At 33.2% G+C, this 18,822-nt stretch overlaps 2 protein-coding genes across 3 annotated transcripts; one reads left to right on the top strand and one right to left on the bottom strand.

The window, feature by feature from the left end:
- Positions 1–2,186: 2,186 nt before the first annotated feature.
- On the bottom strand, positions 2,187–18,822 carry LOC138322734 (protein Wnt-8-like). 2 transcript variants are annotated; one of them, XM_069266808.1, is made up of 6 exons: positions 18,332–18,822; positions 16,418–16,508; positions 11,211–11,343; positions 8,523–8,648; positions 3,963–4,105; positions 2,187–3,741 (listed from the first exon to the last, which is right to left on the bottom strand). In XM_069266808.1, exons 1-6 carry the CDS (start codon positions 18,337–18,339, stop codon positions 3,244–3,246), a joined length of 999 nt encoding a protein of 332 aa, XP_069122909.1. In that variant the 5' UTR covers positions 18,340–18,822; the 3' UTR covers positions 2,187–3,243. The 2 variants fall into 2 exon arrangements, with proteins under 2 accessions (XP_069122909.1, XP_069122908.1); XM_069266807.1 differs by having other exon boundaries at positions 18,337–18,814.
- Positions 8,887–11,204, top strand: LOC138322736 (uncharacterized). The gene is made up of 3 exons (XM_069266809.1): positions 8,887–9,359; positions 9,886–10,314; positions 10,597–11,204. The coding sequence occupies exons 1-3, from the start codon at positions 9,269–9,271 to the stop codon at positions 10,773–10,775; spliced, it is 699 nt and encodes a 232-aa protein (XP_069122910.1). The 5' UTR covers positions 8,887–9,268; the 3' UTR covers positions 10,776–11,204.

Here is an 18,822-nt window from a genome sequence, read left to right as displayed (position 1 = left end):
AATATGTTATTGTTTAAATGGTAACTCCACAGTAAGGTCAAATATGTTGTTGTTTAAATGGTAAGTCAACAGTAAGGTCAAATATGTTGTTGTTTAAATGGTAACTCAATAGGTCAAATATGTTATTGTTTCAATGGTAACTCAACAGCAAGGCCAAATATTGTTATTGTTTCAATGGTTTCTCAACAGTAAGGTCAAATATGTTATTGTTTCAATGGTTACTCAACAGTAAGTTCAAATGGTAACTCAACAGCAAGGTCAGATATGTTATTGTGTAAATATTAATTGTCCAGCAAGGTCAAATATGTTATTGTTTAAATATTAACTCTCCTGCAAGGTCAAATATGTTATTGTTTAAATATTACTTCAATACCGGTTTATTTTTTTCCATTTTCACAATGTATCAATAAATTGTCTGGACACATTGGTGTATGTATTCTTGAAACAGATGACTTAATTTTTACGTCTTTGACAATTGGTCGTTTAAAATTGATAATCGAATTTTTGACCAGTGAGAAAAGAGGAATATCAGATCTGATCATCATGTGTTTTACTTGTTTACTTGAGCAAAGAAATAGTAATTTCCCAACTATGCCAAATATGTGTAAATCCACTGAAATGTCAAGATATGATGACGTAATAAAACGATGATAAAATTAACAACATTATCAAAATAGGATGAGAAATTAAAGGAAGAATGAATCTGATTCTGAATAAAAAACTAAGAAGAGCTGATCATCTAGTACACATTTATCAATATATTATGTTCTACACTGATATATATCCAGATATCGTTCATCAAATAAGATAATAACTATGCCTTGGTTTGTTATAGTTACGACATGGCTTTTTTGTTACAGTTACCAGATTGGTTTGAGCCGTTGAATTTTGCGGCAGTATCGCTGCTGTATGGTAACAGTGCTATAAACCCGATGATGTACGGAGGGATGAACGAAAACTTCCGAAAGGGTCTGAAAGACCTCATCAACGGAATATTTACCAAACATAAGGACAGAAGGAGTGATTCTGCCAGGAGTCTTAACATATCGGAGACAAAACAATCTGTGATCAGTAAGTATAATGGAAATATGCACAGAGATTCCATACAGGCGTTTTCTAACGCCGGATTTCAAGAATCTGACACTTCGGATAAAGTGAATGATACTATCCATAACATGGAGAGTGATACCGACGGTAACAAGACGTTAAATGGATGTATTAACCCGTCGTTGGAGTTATAAACCGATGGACCATAGGATTGAATCGTGGGCTAATTCTGTTGGATTTCTGTGTTATCAAAGGCAATGGTGATATGCTCTTAACATGTGTGAAGTAAAAAGTATTGGTTCACAATTCACTTAGATTGAAAGGAAAACTCTCCGTGGATGATCGGCTATCCAAAGCTGTGATGGTCATTATAACGCTTTGACATAATAATTAATAGGATATGTCAAAATGTGAAAAGGTACTTTATTATAATGCCTTTTTGAAGGAAGATGCTACGACAACGTCATCAGGTAGTAGATATTTATTGGGATATTTTTCATGTTTCATTTCCTGTAATTAGGAGACGAATTATCGTTAACATTTGATATATTATTTCTAATTTACTGACCAACATAATAGTATTGTAACCGTTTTAGTTTTCTTCTGCTATGTCATATCGTATTATCATAACACACAAATAAAATATTTCTCTTTTGTAACATCACAGACCCAATTGTACTTCATACCCCAATACAATAACATAATATTCTATTCGTGTTGCGAGAACCTTAAATAGACGAGCAATGGTTATCGAATTAAATTGTATTATAAAATATGGAATATTTCTCCACATGTTGATTTAAGATTATTTTAGAGTAACCATATTGCCGGTCATAATGATTGACATCAAAGTATTGTAACGACAAGTATTTCATATGATACAAGCTGAAGCCCAATGTCGATGTAGATCAACTAGATGTTGTGTATCTAGGTGGAATCGGCCTTCGTACTCTCTGGGAGACTATGTAAGACAATTGTTGTTAAAGTGAGCTGTCGCCTGAAGTGTAGCTGAAGTGAGGTAGAGTGACAGCTAAGGGGTGTATACCACCTTATATAGATAATGGCTAATCTAGGATTGACCACCTGTACAGACACATTCCACACAGATAGACAATACAGGTACAACATAGACAGGTAGATATATTAGCTTATGTACTTTATTTATCAACAATTATCACAGATATTCACAGTAATTAAATTTTCTTATCCTTTTCAAAAAATGCGGAATGAAGCATGATCAGTAGTCCTCATTAAAATCATGTAAGAATGATGCATTTTATTGAGGTTATATCAACGTAAGTAAAATGTTAACAAAGTGATACATTGATATAGTAAAAAGCAAAGGAATGTTCGTAGATTATTTACCGAAATCTTTAAGTTGGGAGAGACGATTAAATTATTCACATTTCATACTTTCGTAAGGTATGGTATGTAGCCAGCAAAAGTTCCGGATGAAAGAATGGAAATATTGATTTTAAAAACAATTTTGAAATTCATAAAGTCACATGGTATCAGCTAGAGATACATACGATAATAAATTGTTTACGAAATATGTTAGAGAATTAATACATAGGTTATCATATATAAAGTAAAAATATACTGACTGATTTCGTCAATACAACAAGGAAAATAACTACTTCAATTTATGTTTAATTGTATTCATTCCTGCATTTTGTTACCTTTTTTTGTCATTGTAATAAATATGAAGAATTAAAGCACTTGCACGGAACAAATTACAGAAAACAGAAATATTGAAATATTGCATAATTCTAGATGTGTAAAATGTATACCGATTATTATTTTTTAAGAACCAAAATGAAAAAGATAAAACATCATTATTTCGATCAATACATTAACATAATAATAGAAGGTATAAAACATAGATTAAAAAGCAATGAGCACAATGTTAGGACGAGGGGATTATACAGTCAACTAGTATGTACAAATCTTATTGCATATATAAACAAATACAATGGCACGCCAAACGACTTATTCGTACATAGACATTTACGTAAACATCTCCATTTTCATCATAAATACAATATGTCGGTAGCATTCCACGTATCGACTAATATTCACTGGAAATTGGAAACAAACATTATAGTACACATACTGTATATATAACGAGAAGTACCCAAGGGATTACGGCAGACCATTCTGTTAAGTCATGATTTTCTTTGTTTTATTTCCTACAAATTATCTGGTGCATGAGTAAACCTCTTGTTTTTGTTCACAGTCGAAGCAGGCAACGTGACAGCACCAGTGGAAGCGACAGTTACATGTTGTTTTAATAGTGACCACCTCACGTCGCACCCGTAACCCACAAGCCTTACACAAAGTCCGACAACTCCGTCTTTCAGCTGCACTTTGTTTAACTCCCACCTTGTTCCTAGAGCACGGCCTTCCCAGAGTTCCGTTCAGGGAGAGACTATAATTTGCTTTACAGTAATTTGGTGATTTTTCCAAAAACACAAGTTGTTTGCTAGAAATCATATTTAATTTAACACCATTCACATCATTGCCCTGTCGTAGTTTTCCGTCAAAGAAATTAACGTGAACTGCTTTTTTGTACTTTCGTTTTAAATATTGTCCGATAGATCGGAAGCTTCCGAGTTGTCTCCAGCAGGTTCGCACTGAACAACTTCCGGAAACACCATGACATTTACATATCAAATGCGTTGTTTTTCGTACACTCTGAAAAGGAAAAACAATAATTATAGGAATATTCTACACGTGAAGGACATAAACCGTTGTAGACATAGAAATAAACAGTTTAAAATAAACGGTAGGGATATCCAACAAATCAAACTGTTAGGACACAATTGTTTTCTAAGAGAGCATATATTTGTTCATACTAAATTAATAAGTAACATATTCAGCATTTTGTGTTAAATCATCGATTTCGTTTTACCCACCATTCGTCCAGCGCCGTTGTTCTGTATAACAGTGGCGGCGTACGAATCCTTGCCCTTCTGCATGGAGATGAGGTAGTGCTTGGAGACGGAATCTCCGAATTTGATATTGTCACTACAGCCACCCCAGCTCCAGTTATACCCTCCTGTGGAGACAAGATAAGGAGGTTATGACATTGTAAAACAAGAAAAAAAACCTATATTATTTTTAATAAAGCTAAGACGATTGTTTAACATTCTACCTCAAAAAAGCAATGTACATAAACATGTAGTAGTACGGAGACAATCTAACATGACGCAAAAATACACATAGATTTTACAGTGAAATGCGTTCAAGCGTCCGGAATTGCCTTTCGGATCGTTCAAACCACAAATCACGTGAATAGTTTCAACCAGTCGTACGCGCGTTTATCGGCTCGAGAATAGCGTCAGTCAAACTGTGGGCGGAGTTTAGTAACAGCGATAATCTAACTGAGGGCGGAGTTTACCTGTTATAGCTGTTACACATTCAAAAACTTTCGTAATTTCAATCATTATTACCGCAACAATTTGGCATACAAAATCGTAAAATAAAAACAGCATTACGTGTATGTATATAGTCATGACCTACAGGTACATAGCCATAGTCACAGGTTAAAGTGAGTGGAAATTTGGTATTTGGTATCTTAACTTAATAATACTATTTTATTTGAAATCACATGAGCTAGAGAGTCGTTACTTTATACATGTACATGTATATTCCAAACGTCAAATTATGCTTTCTTGAACTACAATAGAGGGTTTTTAGACACAACTTATCATAGGTTTGAATAGAAATCTACATATTTATTAAGCATACTTTTAAACATTACGATTCAAACAACTAACAATTAGACGTGGGATGTCTGCTTCCGGATGAAACATCTACATTAGGCCAAACAATGTCTGTTTAGTGTTACCCAACCGACCCTAATTTTTTACCCCCGACCCTGATTTTTTTTTTCTGTACCTAAAGGGATACTCCAATTAATAGTTTTACTCTAGGCCAATCTAATCTGTTAATACCTTCTTCATTAGTCAAATCTCCAATTATTCATTGTTAAATAAAGAGTGAAGAGTAAAAGACACTAATGTTTAATCATTTTATTGATAAATAGGAGCCATATATCTGTTTAGTAAACAGCTCGCTATTGCATCTGAACTTGACAAAAAAAATATATATATATATAAAAATTAAAAAAGAATCGCTACCTACCGACCCTATTTTTTTGCCAATGTAACCCTAAACAAATATATTTTTGAGCTTATATATACAGCTACAACCGTGTATGTTCCAGGGAACGTTTTATGAAGCTATCAAGATATAGTGTTGTTGTCTTTCGATGGTTATATGGTACTATTGAATTAAAAAAACATGTTTGAAACCTTTTATCTCCAAGTGTATGCTAACAAATCTTTGGTACAAAGGTGTGACCAAGTCAAATCAGTAGATTTCTTTGAAGTCAACATTGTTTGAGCTACACTACATGGAGTCTAACCAATCGAGGTAACTTCCCAGAGATTTCATTGGCTGTCGTAACAGAATGTTACAACATTTGAGGGAGAAGTCTAATCCGGACGCTTGAACGCAGTTCACTGTAACCTAGCTGAGGGCGGAGTTTACCTGTTATAGCTGTTGCACATTCAAAAACTTTCGTTATTTCAATCATTAATACCGCAACAATTAAAAACAGCATTACGTGTATGTATATAGTCATGACCTACAGGTACATAGCCATAGTCACAGGTTATAGTGAGTGGAAATTTGGTATTTGGTATCTTAAATTAATAATACTATTTTATTTGAAATCACATGAGCTAGAGAGTCGTTACTTTATACGTGTACATGTATATTCCAAACGTCAAATTATGCTTTCTTGAACTACAATAGAGGGTTTTTAGACACAACTTATCATAGGTTTGAATAGAAATCTACATATTTATAAGCATACTTTTAAACATTACGATTCAAACAACTAACAATTAGACGTGGGATGTCTGCTTCCGCATGAAACATCTACATTAGGCCAAACAATGTCTGTTTAGGGTTACCCAACCGACCCTAATTTTTTACCCCCGACCCTGTACCTAAAGGGATACTCCAATTAATAGTTTTACTCTAGGCCAATCTAATCTGTTAATACCTTCTTCATTAGTCAAATCTCCAATTATTCATTGTTAAATAAAGAGTGAAGAGTAAAAGACACTAATGTTTAATCATTTTATTGATAAATAGGAGCCATATATCTGTTTAGTAAACAGCTCGCTATTGCATCTGAACTTGACAAAAAAAATATAAATATATATAAAAAAAAAAAAAAATCGCTACCTACCGACCCTATTTTTTTTGCCAATGTAACCCTAAACAAATATATTTTTTGAGCTTATATATACAGCTACAACCGTGTATGTTCCAGGGAACGTTTTACGAAGCTATCAAGATATAGTGTTGTTGTCTTTCGATGGTTATATGGTACTATTGAATTAAAAAACATGTTTGAAACCTTTTATCTCCAAGTGTATGCTAACAAATCTTTGGTACAAAGGTGTGACCAAGTCAAATCAGTAGATTTCTTTGAAGTCAACATTGTTTGCGCTACACTACATGGAGTCTAACCAATCGAGGTAACTTCCCAGAGATTTCATTGGCTGTCGTAACAGAATGTTACAACATTTGAGGGAGGAGTCTAATCCGGACGCTTGAACGCAGTTCACTGTAGTCAAAGTGTTAAAATTGTTTTCTTAATTAAAAAAAAAATAATTGTTTGGATGTAGACATCAAAATTGTAAGTATATTCTTAATTCAAATTTTCTTCCAATTTTTTTTTGACTGAGTTTTCATGGTTACCATCCGATATATGCATACATTAATAGAATATAACTGTTTTGTCATGCTTGCCTACTGATACGAAACAGTAGAGTGCAATCTTTAACAAACTGAATATTTGCTGAAAATATGTAGGCACCCTAGACACATCTTCAGGAGAAATACTAAGTTTGTACAAGGGTGCCGTCTATAGTTTCTAGATGACAACTTTAGCACACATTAACAAAATTTCCACATTTTCAAAATGTATGCATGTTTTGAATGGTTATTTTCATTTCAACAAATTTCATCAACATGATGTTGTCGTCAAAAGGATCGAATAACAGGCAAAGCCTATATGAATTCAATGGTAGAAATTCAAAATAGAATGGTTATCATAGCCACTTCACATACAATCATATTCAATATTCGAAATTGAACAAATTAATGTCACTAAATAACAGGCTTAAACAGACAGAATTGGGAAACGGGTCTATACAAAGTTCTTTGAATTAGAATTAAGAGAAAATGTTTTGAATTGATATTTTTAAAAAGAAATTGAGGAATACTGTTTATTCTGTTAACGCTATATATGATAGATGATAGTGGACACTAATGAGATAGCCAGGAACACGGATGCTACAACCTTATACACTGCGCCGATATTCCAGGCCGGGGACAAAAACTGCTTAATCATACGTTCAAATAGAGTTATTTATAGAAAAAAAACGCCTACACCACAAATTCTTGAATGACCATGAAATTAAATCCTTGCTATATTTAAAGGTATTTATGAATAAGTGTGCCGGATAATTATAAAAATCTACTTGACTAATCAATAATCTGTTCACACTTATACAGATCATACGTACATACAGTACATCTTGACATTACGAAGCGAGCCGACAAAATAAGCTTATTCATTAAAGTATCCCGAATCTGACCGTTGGTCAAGGTATTGGAGTGTAACTAACACGATAAAGTGACCATTTTAAGGAGTCCCCAGACTCTCTCCGGGCGGAGGGCGTTAAGATTCCAGTAAATTGGCTGTACCATCCTTAAGTGGGGATTATAACGCTGAAATCGCGCTTTCCTTAATACTATAATGATAGGATCAACAGCTTGAAGTTTCCGGAATTTAATATGAAATTTCCCGTGTCTTCACATGTTTTTTTCGTTGACCGTACCGATAAATTTACATTCTTCACAAGTTTAAGCTGACCTTTCCTTTAACAACTATCTTACTGACCAGAATTAAGTACACACTGTACCCGTTATTTTCAGTATAGATCTAATTCTACATTCTTTCTGATGGTGTAATACAAGCATAGTAAAACTTTATGTTTAATTTTCTCGTTGGATGCACATACAAAAACGTGTATCAGGTTTTAAGATTTGAAAATGTTAACAAAACATTTATGAAGCTTCAGCGAACGTTTTATGATCTCAGTAGAAAGTACTTTTTATCTTCATAAAACATGAAATTATAATTGTTATGTTTTTCATAAGATAAACCGTGTGGTTCGCCACTAGATTTATATTTTTTATATAAAGTGGTATGACTTGACCTATTTGTCCTACTTTTGAGGGCAGAGTGGCGAACGGTTACTCTTTTTTTGTTGGAGTTCATGTACACACTGCATTGCATTTACAATGCTTCTAATGGCATATATAGTTTGGGTTATGTTGGAATTTGTTAAATTTTTGATCGATGAATATTTCAACGAATTTATATTTACCTTTGACGCCATTTCGCGAGTCATCGCACGCACACACGGGATTCCCGCCAAGGTTACATTGTGACGTCAGATCAAACATGATGCTAGCAGAATATATTGCATGCACAAATGCTGTCTCTCGATTGGCTGAAATAAAAATTGATTCATTTTAATTATTCATACACACCAACGATTGCTTAATATTTGCATAAGGCTATGAAACAGAATGTTTTGAGCCAAATAAAAGTAAAGAAAAAAACCCTTTTGTTTACATCAAGCTATAAATTATCTTTAAAGTGTGAAAATAGAAAAAATAAATATAAAAAAGATAAAGTCTTTACGACAAAAGAAAGAAGTAGATACATGTAATAGAAAGGAGGTCTTTATGAATGATCCATAACAATTATGTTATGTATTTATACAGAGGCTTCAGTAATAACATCAATGTAATATCCTCATTTCGATGGACCTCGTTATCACAGATGTTGAGTTGTTCAAGACGAAATACACAAACAATCTAGGACCTACTATGTTAAACGTGTGACAGTCGAGCAGGGTATAGGCTTTAACTCCGAGATGTATGGAGAGTGTGATCGATCATGTTTGGCAGTCAGTGACTTCATGCCTGGAAGCTATGAAATCATGAAAGGGTAGACTACGTCATACGGTGACAGATACGTCAACTACCCGGCTTTTATCACGTATGTGTTATGACGGGAAAATGATGAAGGAATATTTACACTGGTAACTATTAATATCTAAGAACCATGGATGTTTTCAAAGTGTTGGCACTGTGCTTGGTGATGGTGACGCTTACGTCGTCCATTAAGGATGGGGACCAGCCTAACGCCGTTAGACGTAAGTTGTTTGTCTTGTAGTGAATGTTTATGCTGTGGTTCACACCGGAAGTTGATACACCTCCATGACGGCAAATAGATTTCATCATTTCATTTCTGAGATGCCATAACGTATATATGGAAGTATTGTATCACATTAAAATTTTGACCATCTTACTATTTGATACTGACATGTTTTTACACACACACACACACAACATATCCATTTACACGTCAGCATAATCTCCTGTCGTTAATTACATGACTGAAAGTCACGTGTTTACCTGTCAGAGGAACCACAACCATTATTCATGTTCCTACACCACTAACAAGAAATAAGCAAGTTCGATTTGATGCCTATATGAATTGTTAAATTGTAAACAAAGTTTGTCTTCTTATACAGTAGTAATGAATGAAGTGATTACACACTGATATTACTATTATACAGTTTTTAGGTTTCTACTAATAAAGCGACACTTATTAAACACCCTGTTTTAGTGTAATGATAAGATGTATGATGCATTCGATATTTTTGTGTATAATTATAGATGATGTTGAGGTATACAGAAAACACTTTATCATGGCCTTCGAACAGAACCCTGACACAGTACTAGACGCTCTGATGGAACAGGAACAACGGAGAAGGAACCGCCAACACATCCAGCCCCGGAGACGGCATCCACCGCCCTACGTCCGGTCACAGAGGGTGGTGGTGGACGAATATGGTCGACATTACATCTGGGACCACCACTTTGGCTATATGCCTGTCCACCCCTTACCATGGGACTACCCCGTTATGTGGGTAGATGGGCCGGACGGTCCCATTGCTATTCCTGTGGGGATCGAGCCTACCTATCCGGCCATAGAACCGGTGTTTCTAGTCAACCCTACCCCTACCCCGGACTCTTGTGACCCATTGGGGAGCAGAGCTTCATTACACGAACAAAACAAGCCTATGATGTCATTCTATGAACCTTGTAAGTCGTTAGCATCAATAATCTAAAGTGGCACTACACAAAGTGGTCCATTTGAACATTGTTTCGTAACAGATGTTCTCTAACTATATTATTTTATTAAATAACCGGTATATCTCAAATACTCCCAGAATTTATAGATATTATCTAAAATCCAACCATCCTATGATTATAAAACAATATTTTATGCATTATATTTCACAATAAGTCCAATGATAATATAATTTATCTCATCAATGATCTAATTTCCATCTGAAGTATAATTGATAATCCTATATTTTTCAGCCTCTGACCCGTGTACAGGAAAGCCACAGTCTGAATTCGCAATCACAGCAACTTCAGGAATGGCGGATATTTTGTGTATGCTTTGCCAGTACCTGAAAAATAAGCGCTGTGTCTGGCATTTTTGTGTTCATCCAGAGGGAGTATATCGAATCAAAATAAGCGAACATCTTAAAACTTGACTTTAGTTTTTTTTCACGTGTATCGTTATATTTTCCTAGGGGAGCGTTTCAGATTACATATGTCAAATAAAAATACTGATACTGCCATCGGGTTAACCAATTAATAAATATAATGAGTTCCACATTTCATCAATCTCGACGCAAAATTACAACCTAATAAATTTTTCTCAAAATAATACACAATAATAATAAAGAAAAAACCTCAATCGCTGTGATCTTGGCATGCGTTATGACCTTGGTGACCTAGGTTGGTGAATTGAGATATTTTCTCTACTATAACACGATGAAAAAGATTGTGTTTTCAAGAATAAATAAATACAATATATCAAATGAACCTTAGTGAATACAAACATTCTGTTATGTATATAAGTTTTCTGTCTGCTTTGCCAGTCGAATAATGTTTCTGTAATAAAATGCACTAGTTCATACTCTTACCTCTAATATTATGTATCTGTCTGTCCATATCGACGATTGGACAGTTCCATCTCTCCCATCTAAACTGATGACGACATTCTTTAGCTGCTCTCAGAGATCCACGCTCCATACTTTTCATAAACATTGTGTGAATCTATAAATAAAAAGAATATTTACATATAACACATGAATAGATAACATTTTATTAAATTCATAATATTAAACTATTTTGTTTTAATAGCTTTGTGTGCGGTTGAAATGATTCAAGTCTCGAGTGTTATTATGTATCGATTTTTTGCTCTATGTGGAAAAGAAAATCAATTTCATTTAAATTCATTAAGGTAATTTAATATTTAGAAGAACACATAAAAATAAAGCACCCACAAGAACACGATTGCGGAAAGATAGTTTGGTGTTGTGTATTAAGCTTTTGTGATATCATATTGACTTTTGACGTTTTAATGTTTAACATCACCAATGAAGCTTCAAATAATACTTAGTATTTTCGTTTTTGCGGACCATCATAAAAACTCAACAAAACTAATGAATTTTATATTGAACGAAATTTCTTGTTATACCTATACCATTTCAGTTTTACATTTTGTTAATAAACCTTATAATGTATGCACCATAAAAGTACAAAATTAAACAATAAAAACCTTTAGTGATAGGGCTAGGTGTACAAACGTTAGTTGGTAAACAAAATGAGTATTTCTATAAAATGAGGTTAAGTTTACGGAAGTCCACCTGACTTATTCTCTAGGTTATTTATGAACCTTGTTTGACATGATGTAAGGTGTCCTCCGTTGACATGTAAACAAAATTATCTTGATGTCATCAGATACATCATCAGTGCTGTTGATGGAATACCATGATAACAAATGAATATGAGGACTCCACAACACCGACTGCAATTTGATTGACACAAAAACAGCCAGGTACATTAAGGATAGATCGGTATAGTCCGTTATTCGATCCTTTTGATTTTTATAACCAGCTTATACTAATATACTTTGTTGAAGTGAAATCTAGGTGCAGTATTGAGATTTATAGAGTCTAGGTAACAAAATATGATAGTATTATCTCTAATGTCATCACGAACTATCACCTAACACTGACTTTTGTCCATGTATGCACTGTATCAATGTAGTGTACTAAAATGACGCTTTATGTTTATGACAATGCAAAAATGAAATGGTCAGTCAGTCGAAAGTAAATACATTGTTATATTTCTTCCTGATGGTATATTTTGAACAAGTATTGCTGTTATATCTGTGGAAATTCTACCACAAATACGTATAAACCTTTTCTGAAACGTATTTTATTGCGCTGGTTTAAATGGTTGAAAGATGACTCGTAACTTACTTCAATGGGACATAGAAGTACGACTAGGAATCGTTTATCAATTAACAGGAGTGTGAATTTCATTGTACTGATAAAGTTTTGTGGTCTGTTTCAACAAAAGATTAGATTCATTTAATGATAAAAGCCACACCTCGACAATTAACTGACATATTTGAATAAAAAATACAACTTAAACAATGTATTACAATGCTTGAAATTCCTGTGAGTAGACGACTTGTCTTGGACATAGATAAATGATTACATAAGTATGACAAGTCATTGTCTATAACTAAGCCCAACCTACCGGGCACTCGCCTGTCTCGTAATGGCGTTGGTCATGTCATTAATTGACTTATGTGACGGATTGAGTGTAAAATAACGAGATTTAAATCTACCGGGTAGGTCAAAGTTTACATAACTTAATTGTAATGATATCGTTTTAAATGGGGTTGTTTTGTCCACAATTGACAGAGGTTATACAGATAGATACAAAATAATTTCCTACAAATGTGGTGTTTTGTTCTTGACATTAAGATATGTGGAATGTGAATCCCCCCTGTACTTCGTGAATCAATTTTCAGACAGATAACACTGCAGTGTTAACACGCTCTTTAGGTCGATTTTAGAAAAACTGTCACGAAACACATTAAACTTCCCGATCAAATCTGGTCAGTTAATACACTGAAAACATTGGCTAATGACTTCTAGTTTAGCGTGTGGATTTATAATCTAATTATAAGCTAATGAGTGACTGCACGCGCAAGCTGTATTCAACACATATACTTAGTTGATATCGTATTGCGATTGTCTGGGCCATGAATGGCTCAGAGGGGGATCATATTTTCATTCATCATTTTGCCATAAAAGGACAATTGTACGAGTAGTTACGGGGTTTAGATAACGAGTCATTCTCAAGAGTGGGTCATCACCCATTAAACGCGCGTGCATTTGAGTCAATTACACTTCTTACCATATATGGCTAATTCTGTGTTAAAATATATTAACATATCTAACCCTCGTAGTCGTATTCCAATTAATCAGACTTGATGTTGCTTTACTACGTATGTGTATATCTTCTTTCGTGATAAATGTATTTTGTCAACTTAGTTCTGCACCTCGATGTCGTAACGGCAGAAAAAATATCCCAGTTCGATTACACGATCATCAACAATGAACAATCGTATCTACCTCTTTGGAAAATTCATATAAAAATGTAAATGTTCTATATGATTAAGTAACGATATAGATTACACAGAGATTATATAAATGATAGTGATCCTAATCTTGATACACAAACTGTAATGTGAAAACAACTTTACGGTACAGTTAGGGGTGGGAAGTAACTATGTCAAATATGTCTGGTTGGTAGCAACAATCGCTCTATTTCAACATCAACGCCTTTCATAAATGCGATGCGTCATACTAGCTATATTATAACATTTTCATGTTTTTATCAATATCAAATTACGTATAAACGAGTATTTGTCATTTGATGTATACAATTCTGATATCATTAAAAATAGTTATCCGATGTATGGCGTTTACCAGAATGTAGCTAATTAAAACTACTAAATCCATAAAGATCATTCAGTTCTTTAAAAAAAATCAAAACAATCCGCGGTTTTAAATGATTTGCATATGTCAGAAAAATAATTTCCAAACACAAACAAAATGTTATTGAATGTATCCTAATCGTGTTTGTTTTATTAAACCACATTTGTGTACTCTTATCTTTTTTAGACATATTATAACAAATAAAAAATAATATTTGTATCTGATATTCTTTCTGATTCATAACAGGGGTATTCCAAACATGTCGCAGAAAATACTTGCTTTTATCAAAACCAGAACAGAAATGTATGATGTAAATAAAACAGTCATGTAAGAAGAATAAGATAAAGTAAAAATATAAATTAGAATTAAATCAAAACGAAATGACCAATATAATCAACACAGGTTAACCGGATAATCGATAGAATAATAAGTTATGTTCATGATAATCGATAGAATAATTAGATATATTCATGATAATCGATAGAATGTTTAGATATGTTCATGATAATCGATAGAATAATTAGATATGTTCATGATAATCGATAGAATGATAAGATATGTTCATGTTAATCGATAGAATAATAAGATATGTTTATGATAATCGATAGAATGTTTAGATATGTTCATGATAATCGATAGAATAATTATACGTGTTCATGATAATCGATAGAATAATTAGATATGTTCATGATAATCGATAGAATGATTATATATGTTCATGATAATCGATAGAATGATTATATATGTTCATGATAATCGATAGAATGATAACATATGTTCATGATAATCGATAGAATAATTAGATATGTTCATGATAATCGATAGAATAATTAGATATGTTCATGATAATCGATAGAATGTTTAGATATGTTCATGATAATCGATAGAATAATAGATATGTTCATGATAATGATAGAATAATAGATATTTCATGATAATCGATAGAATAATAGATTGTTCATTAGATATGTTCATGGAAATCGATAGAAATGTTTTAGATATATGATAATTAAATATTAGATATGTTCATGATAATCGATAGAAATAATTAGATATGTGTTCATGAATAATCGATAGAATAATTAGATATGTTCATGATAATCGATAGAATATTAGATATGTTCATGAATAATCGTTAGAATGATAAGATATGTTCATGATAATCGATAGAATAATTAGATATGTTCATGATAATGTGATAATCGAAAACATAGACCGGTTCGAAAAAAAACCTTGATATGTATTGTTTTTTCTACACCCAGGAGACCTGCAATAAAATAGTTGACTGTAAGACATGTTCCGTGATTTTAATCGGCTAAACATATTTATTACGAATAAGTTGAAATGTCTTTATATCAATTTATTGAAATTGTCTGAAATTTTTCTTCATGTAATGAAGATTATATTTTTTTTCCTTTAATATGTATGAATGATTGCTAAGAGCTTAAAGCTTGAAGTTTGTGAAGGTGATAGTTAGCTTACTGGAGAATATCAATTAGACCGATTGATGGTGATATGATCTGAATATTAGGCTATCACAACTATTATCATAATTATGTCCGAAATATTAATGGGATCCACAACTTTCTTAAATAAAAGACTTTGATACACACAAATCAGTCTGCAATTTTACTGCACTTAGACGCCACTATTCATTTTCTATTCAAATAATGTAAACTGATGTTGTTGAGCATCTTCCGCCTACAAATTGCTATGCAGAAGCAGGAAACTGATTACGGATGAATGGGAAATATTTTTGTATTGAATGAAATGGCAAAAGATTTATTCTTTATTCAGTTGGGTTTAATAATTAATTTTCATGTTTTCCCATAAGTTTTCATGAACAAAAATACTCAACTTATAGCTATTTTATCGATTGCCATGAACCTTTCCAACTGTTTTATTAATTATCCTGATTATTATTGAATTTCTAATAAAAATGGGGAAAATAACTTTCTATGGCTAATGCCCACCTCTTTTTTACTTCTGGCTACCATTGTCTATGACAAAACAAGCTTTAAGCAGTTGTGTCATACATTGATTAACTACTCCTAAAATATAGCGATATTGATATCCCAATTCACTCATATAATATTTTTGTACAATTTTACATGTCTTTGGGTGTACCGTGTGCGACGACAAGGTTGGAGACAATGTAAATATAAATACACAGAAGTTGATGACATAATTTACATATGTCTGTTAAACATAGGTATGACAAGATAAGGAGATACAGGGTTGTCAGATTTATGAGTATGTACTCTTTGTGCTACACACGGGTGGTATTTCCGCCACCTACTCGGGCCAAGGGGCCATAGAACTCGGCCTACCTGGTATTTAGTCCATAGATTATTGTTTCTCGTGAAGTTATCCACCAAATCAGTTGCCTTTGGGCCCGTCATAAGAATTTTGTTCAGTGACCTGAAAAACAAAATCAAGCTATGATGGTCATACGTTTAATATAATCCGTGTATAAGATATAAAACTGATAGTGCGGACATGATCGGTGTCATCTGTAGAGGATTTATAAGGAGGGTTACGGAGGGTCGATCGGGTGCATAGGTACAGACCTGGGTAACCTGTCATCGGATCGTATCGTTACGGTAAAGAGTTCGTCACACGAACATAGAAGAATAGACACATCAATTGTGGGTGGCTATATTTAGAAATCACGTGTGTCTATGTCTTATTGTTTTTAATGTTGATTGACAGTTTAAAAACACATGGCAGACATCACGTAGTCAAAGGTGTCTGACTTTAAAATAGTTATGTAAAACAACGTATGGAAGTACACATATATCAGTACAAGATATAGAAAAAAACCATTTGTTTTACATTGACAAACCTCAAATTACTAAAATCAGATACAGAAAAAAACCCACAAAACCTAGTAATGCGTCGGCAGTTAGTACAGATCCAACACAAAATAAGAAAATAACTAACGATCAATGGGATTCCTACTTCATGGAATAAGCCAAAGTGTTAGATTGGTACCCACATTGGATTTCTAAACGTTTAAGGCTGCAAACGAAAAAAACCAACATAAACTTCCATCTATATGTAATTTTTCATACTGAAATTAAGGAAAATCATTCCCAAAAGGCAACAGAACAGTTAATGACCAAAGTGGTACTCCATTCCGAATAATATCAAAACTATCCTAATGAGTTTCTGTGACATGAGTTATGTTTTATTTTAGGTTGGATAATATAACAAATATCGTAACATAATATTTTATGATCTGTAATTATAGTGAGTGACTATAAATTATGATAATTGTATTATTATAAAAATAAAGGACAAAATTATTTAATAAACTAATTCGATATCAATCCTTCCCGAAATGGATTACCTAGATGGTTCTGAAATACATCGGATGTTTGACAACAGGGGTAAAATATAAAATAAATATCAATTACTTGTAGATAGGAATTGAAATTACATGGATTTTCTTTACATATAACATAAAAGGTAATGAGTAATAAGGGATAAAACTAAACATGTTGTTCTTCATTTTTGTAGAAAATCAGTATCAGTAAAGTACCAATCGGAACACAATGAAAATTATTATTTTCATGAATAAAAGGACATTCTATAAAATGGTGTTATACATTTATCTCTATTCACGGTTATACATCTCATAATGTAATTTGAATCTTTGGTTTGCAAAGGGTATCAATATTATGTTCTATTTTTCATGAAACATTAAAGTAATGACTATAAATTGCGATTTTTTTGCAGACAACTTAAAAATAACATTTTAGGATTTTTTTAAAACTCAGACATTTCTAAAACAAATAAACCATCAATAAATGGCAGTTTGTAACAGACAATAAATGTGGATTTCTAAATTAGAACATGTTAAATCAAATTATGGTGTGAAACAATACAGATGATCACAGCCATCTTTTTTAAATCAGTTTAAAGTGGAGATAAAAGTCACTAATAAATTGTTACATTTAAAAATAGCGATTTAAACATGAATTCATTGTCTCAAAAACAATAGTTGATTATTACACAGATTTCCTCTATTTTTTACATTTGTTTTCATTTTTTCACGTAACTATAATGAAAATTGTCCCCTTATACTGTGTCACTGACATAAGAGCAAAAAAAAATGTTTCAACATGCCTTACAACAACAAAAATTAACTGGAATTAAAACTGACTTAATTCAGAAGATAAACCATGTTAAAAGGAAGTCACGTTAGATCTAACAATACATGGACATCTTGCGATATGTACGTTACCATGACGTCACGTGCGGGAGGAGACAGAGGCTGGAGATGAAGAAGAGAGGGACCCAGGAGAGGTCCGGTGGCCTCATAGTCACGACCTGTTGGTACTGCAGTAGAGACCTAGGGATGAGTGCTCGCTGGATAATCCCATAATAATTAGTCCGCTATAACTAGCCCTATTTCAACACGATGGAGGAGCCTCGAGGAGATTCGAGGTTAATTTATTACATTGACAAGAGGACCGCCAATCACATTGTCGGCTCTGTCCACTGTGCCTCATAATCTTTACAAGCTATCGTTCACACTGATTTACCGACTCAATGCACTCAAAAAATGCCACTGAAATACATACTGCCACGTGGGATAAAGACTATGTATTTAATCCCCAGAGAATCAGCTCACCTAGACAAAGTAAACTAGCAGTTTGAATGTTAGGGCATGTCTGGCTGGCGTGGCCCACTCTCTGTGGAGAATCGGTCCGTCCAATAAAGAAGCAGC

This window comes from Argopecten irradians, chromosome 5, assembly GCF_041381155.1.
Source record: "Argopecten irradians isolate NY chromosome 5, Ai_NY, whole genome shotgun sequence".
In the NCBI taxonomy this organism is placed as follows: domain Eukaryota; kingdom Metazoa; phylum Mollusca; class Bivalvia; order Pectinida; family Pectinidae; genus Argopecten; species Argopecten irradians.
This window is presented reverse-complemented; position numbering and strand designations above follow the sequence as displayed.

Excerpts from the sequence above, each read along its gene's own strand:
- LOC138322736 (XM_069266809.1), top strand. The coding sequence starts at position 9,269 with ATGGATGTTTTCAAAGTGTTGGCACTGTGCTTGGTGATGGTGACGCTT. Across the intron at positions 9,360-9,885 it reads CCAGCCTAACGCCGTTAGAC|ATGATGTTGAGGTATACAGA; the intron begins GTAAGTTGTTTG and ends GTATAATTATAG. Across the intron at positions 10,315-10,596 it reads GATGTCATTCTATGAACCTT|CCTCTGACCCGTGTACAGGA; the intron begins GTAAGTCGTTAG and ends TATATTTTTCAG.
- LOC138322734 (XM_069266807.1), bottom strand. The coding sequence starts at position 18,413 with ATGAGGCCACCGGACCTCTCCTGGGTCCCTCTCTTCTTCATCTCCAGC. Across the intron at positions 8,649-11,210 it reads ACAGATACATAATATTAGAG|CCAATCGAGAGACAGCATTT; the intron begins GTAAGAGTATGA and ends TTTTTATTTCAG. Across the intron at positions 3,742-3,962 it reads ACAACGGCGCTGGACGAATG|AGTGTACGAAAAACAACGCA; the intron begins GTGGGTAAAACG and ends TTTCCTTTTCAG.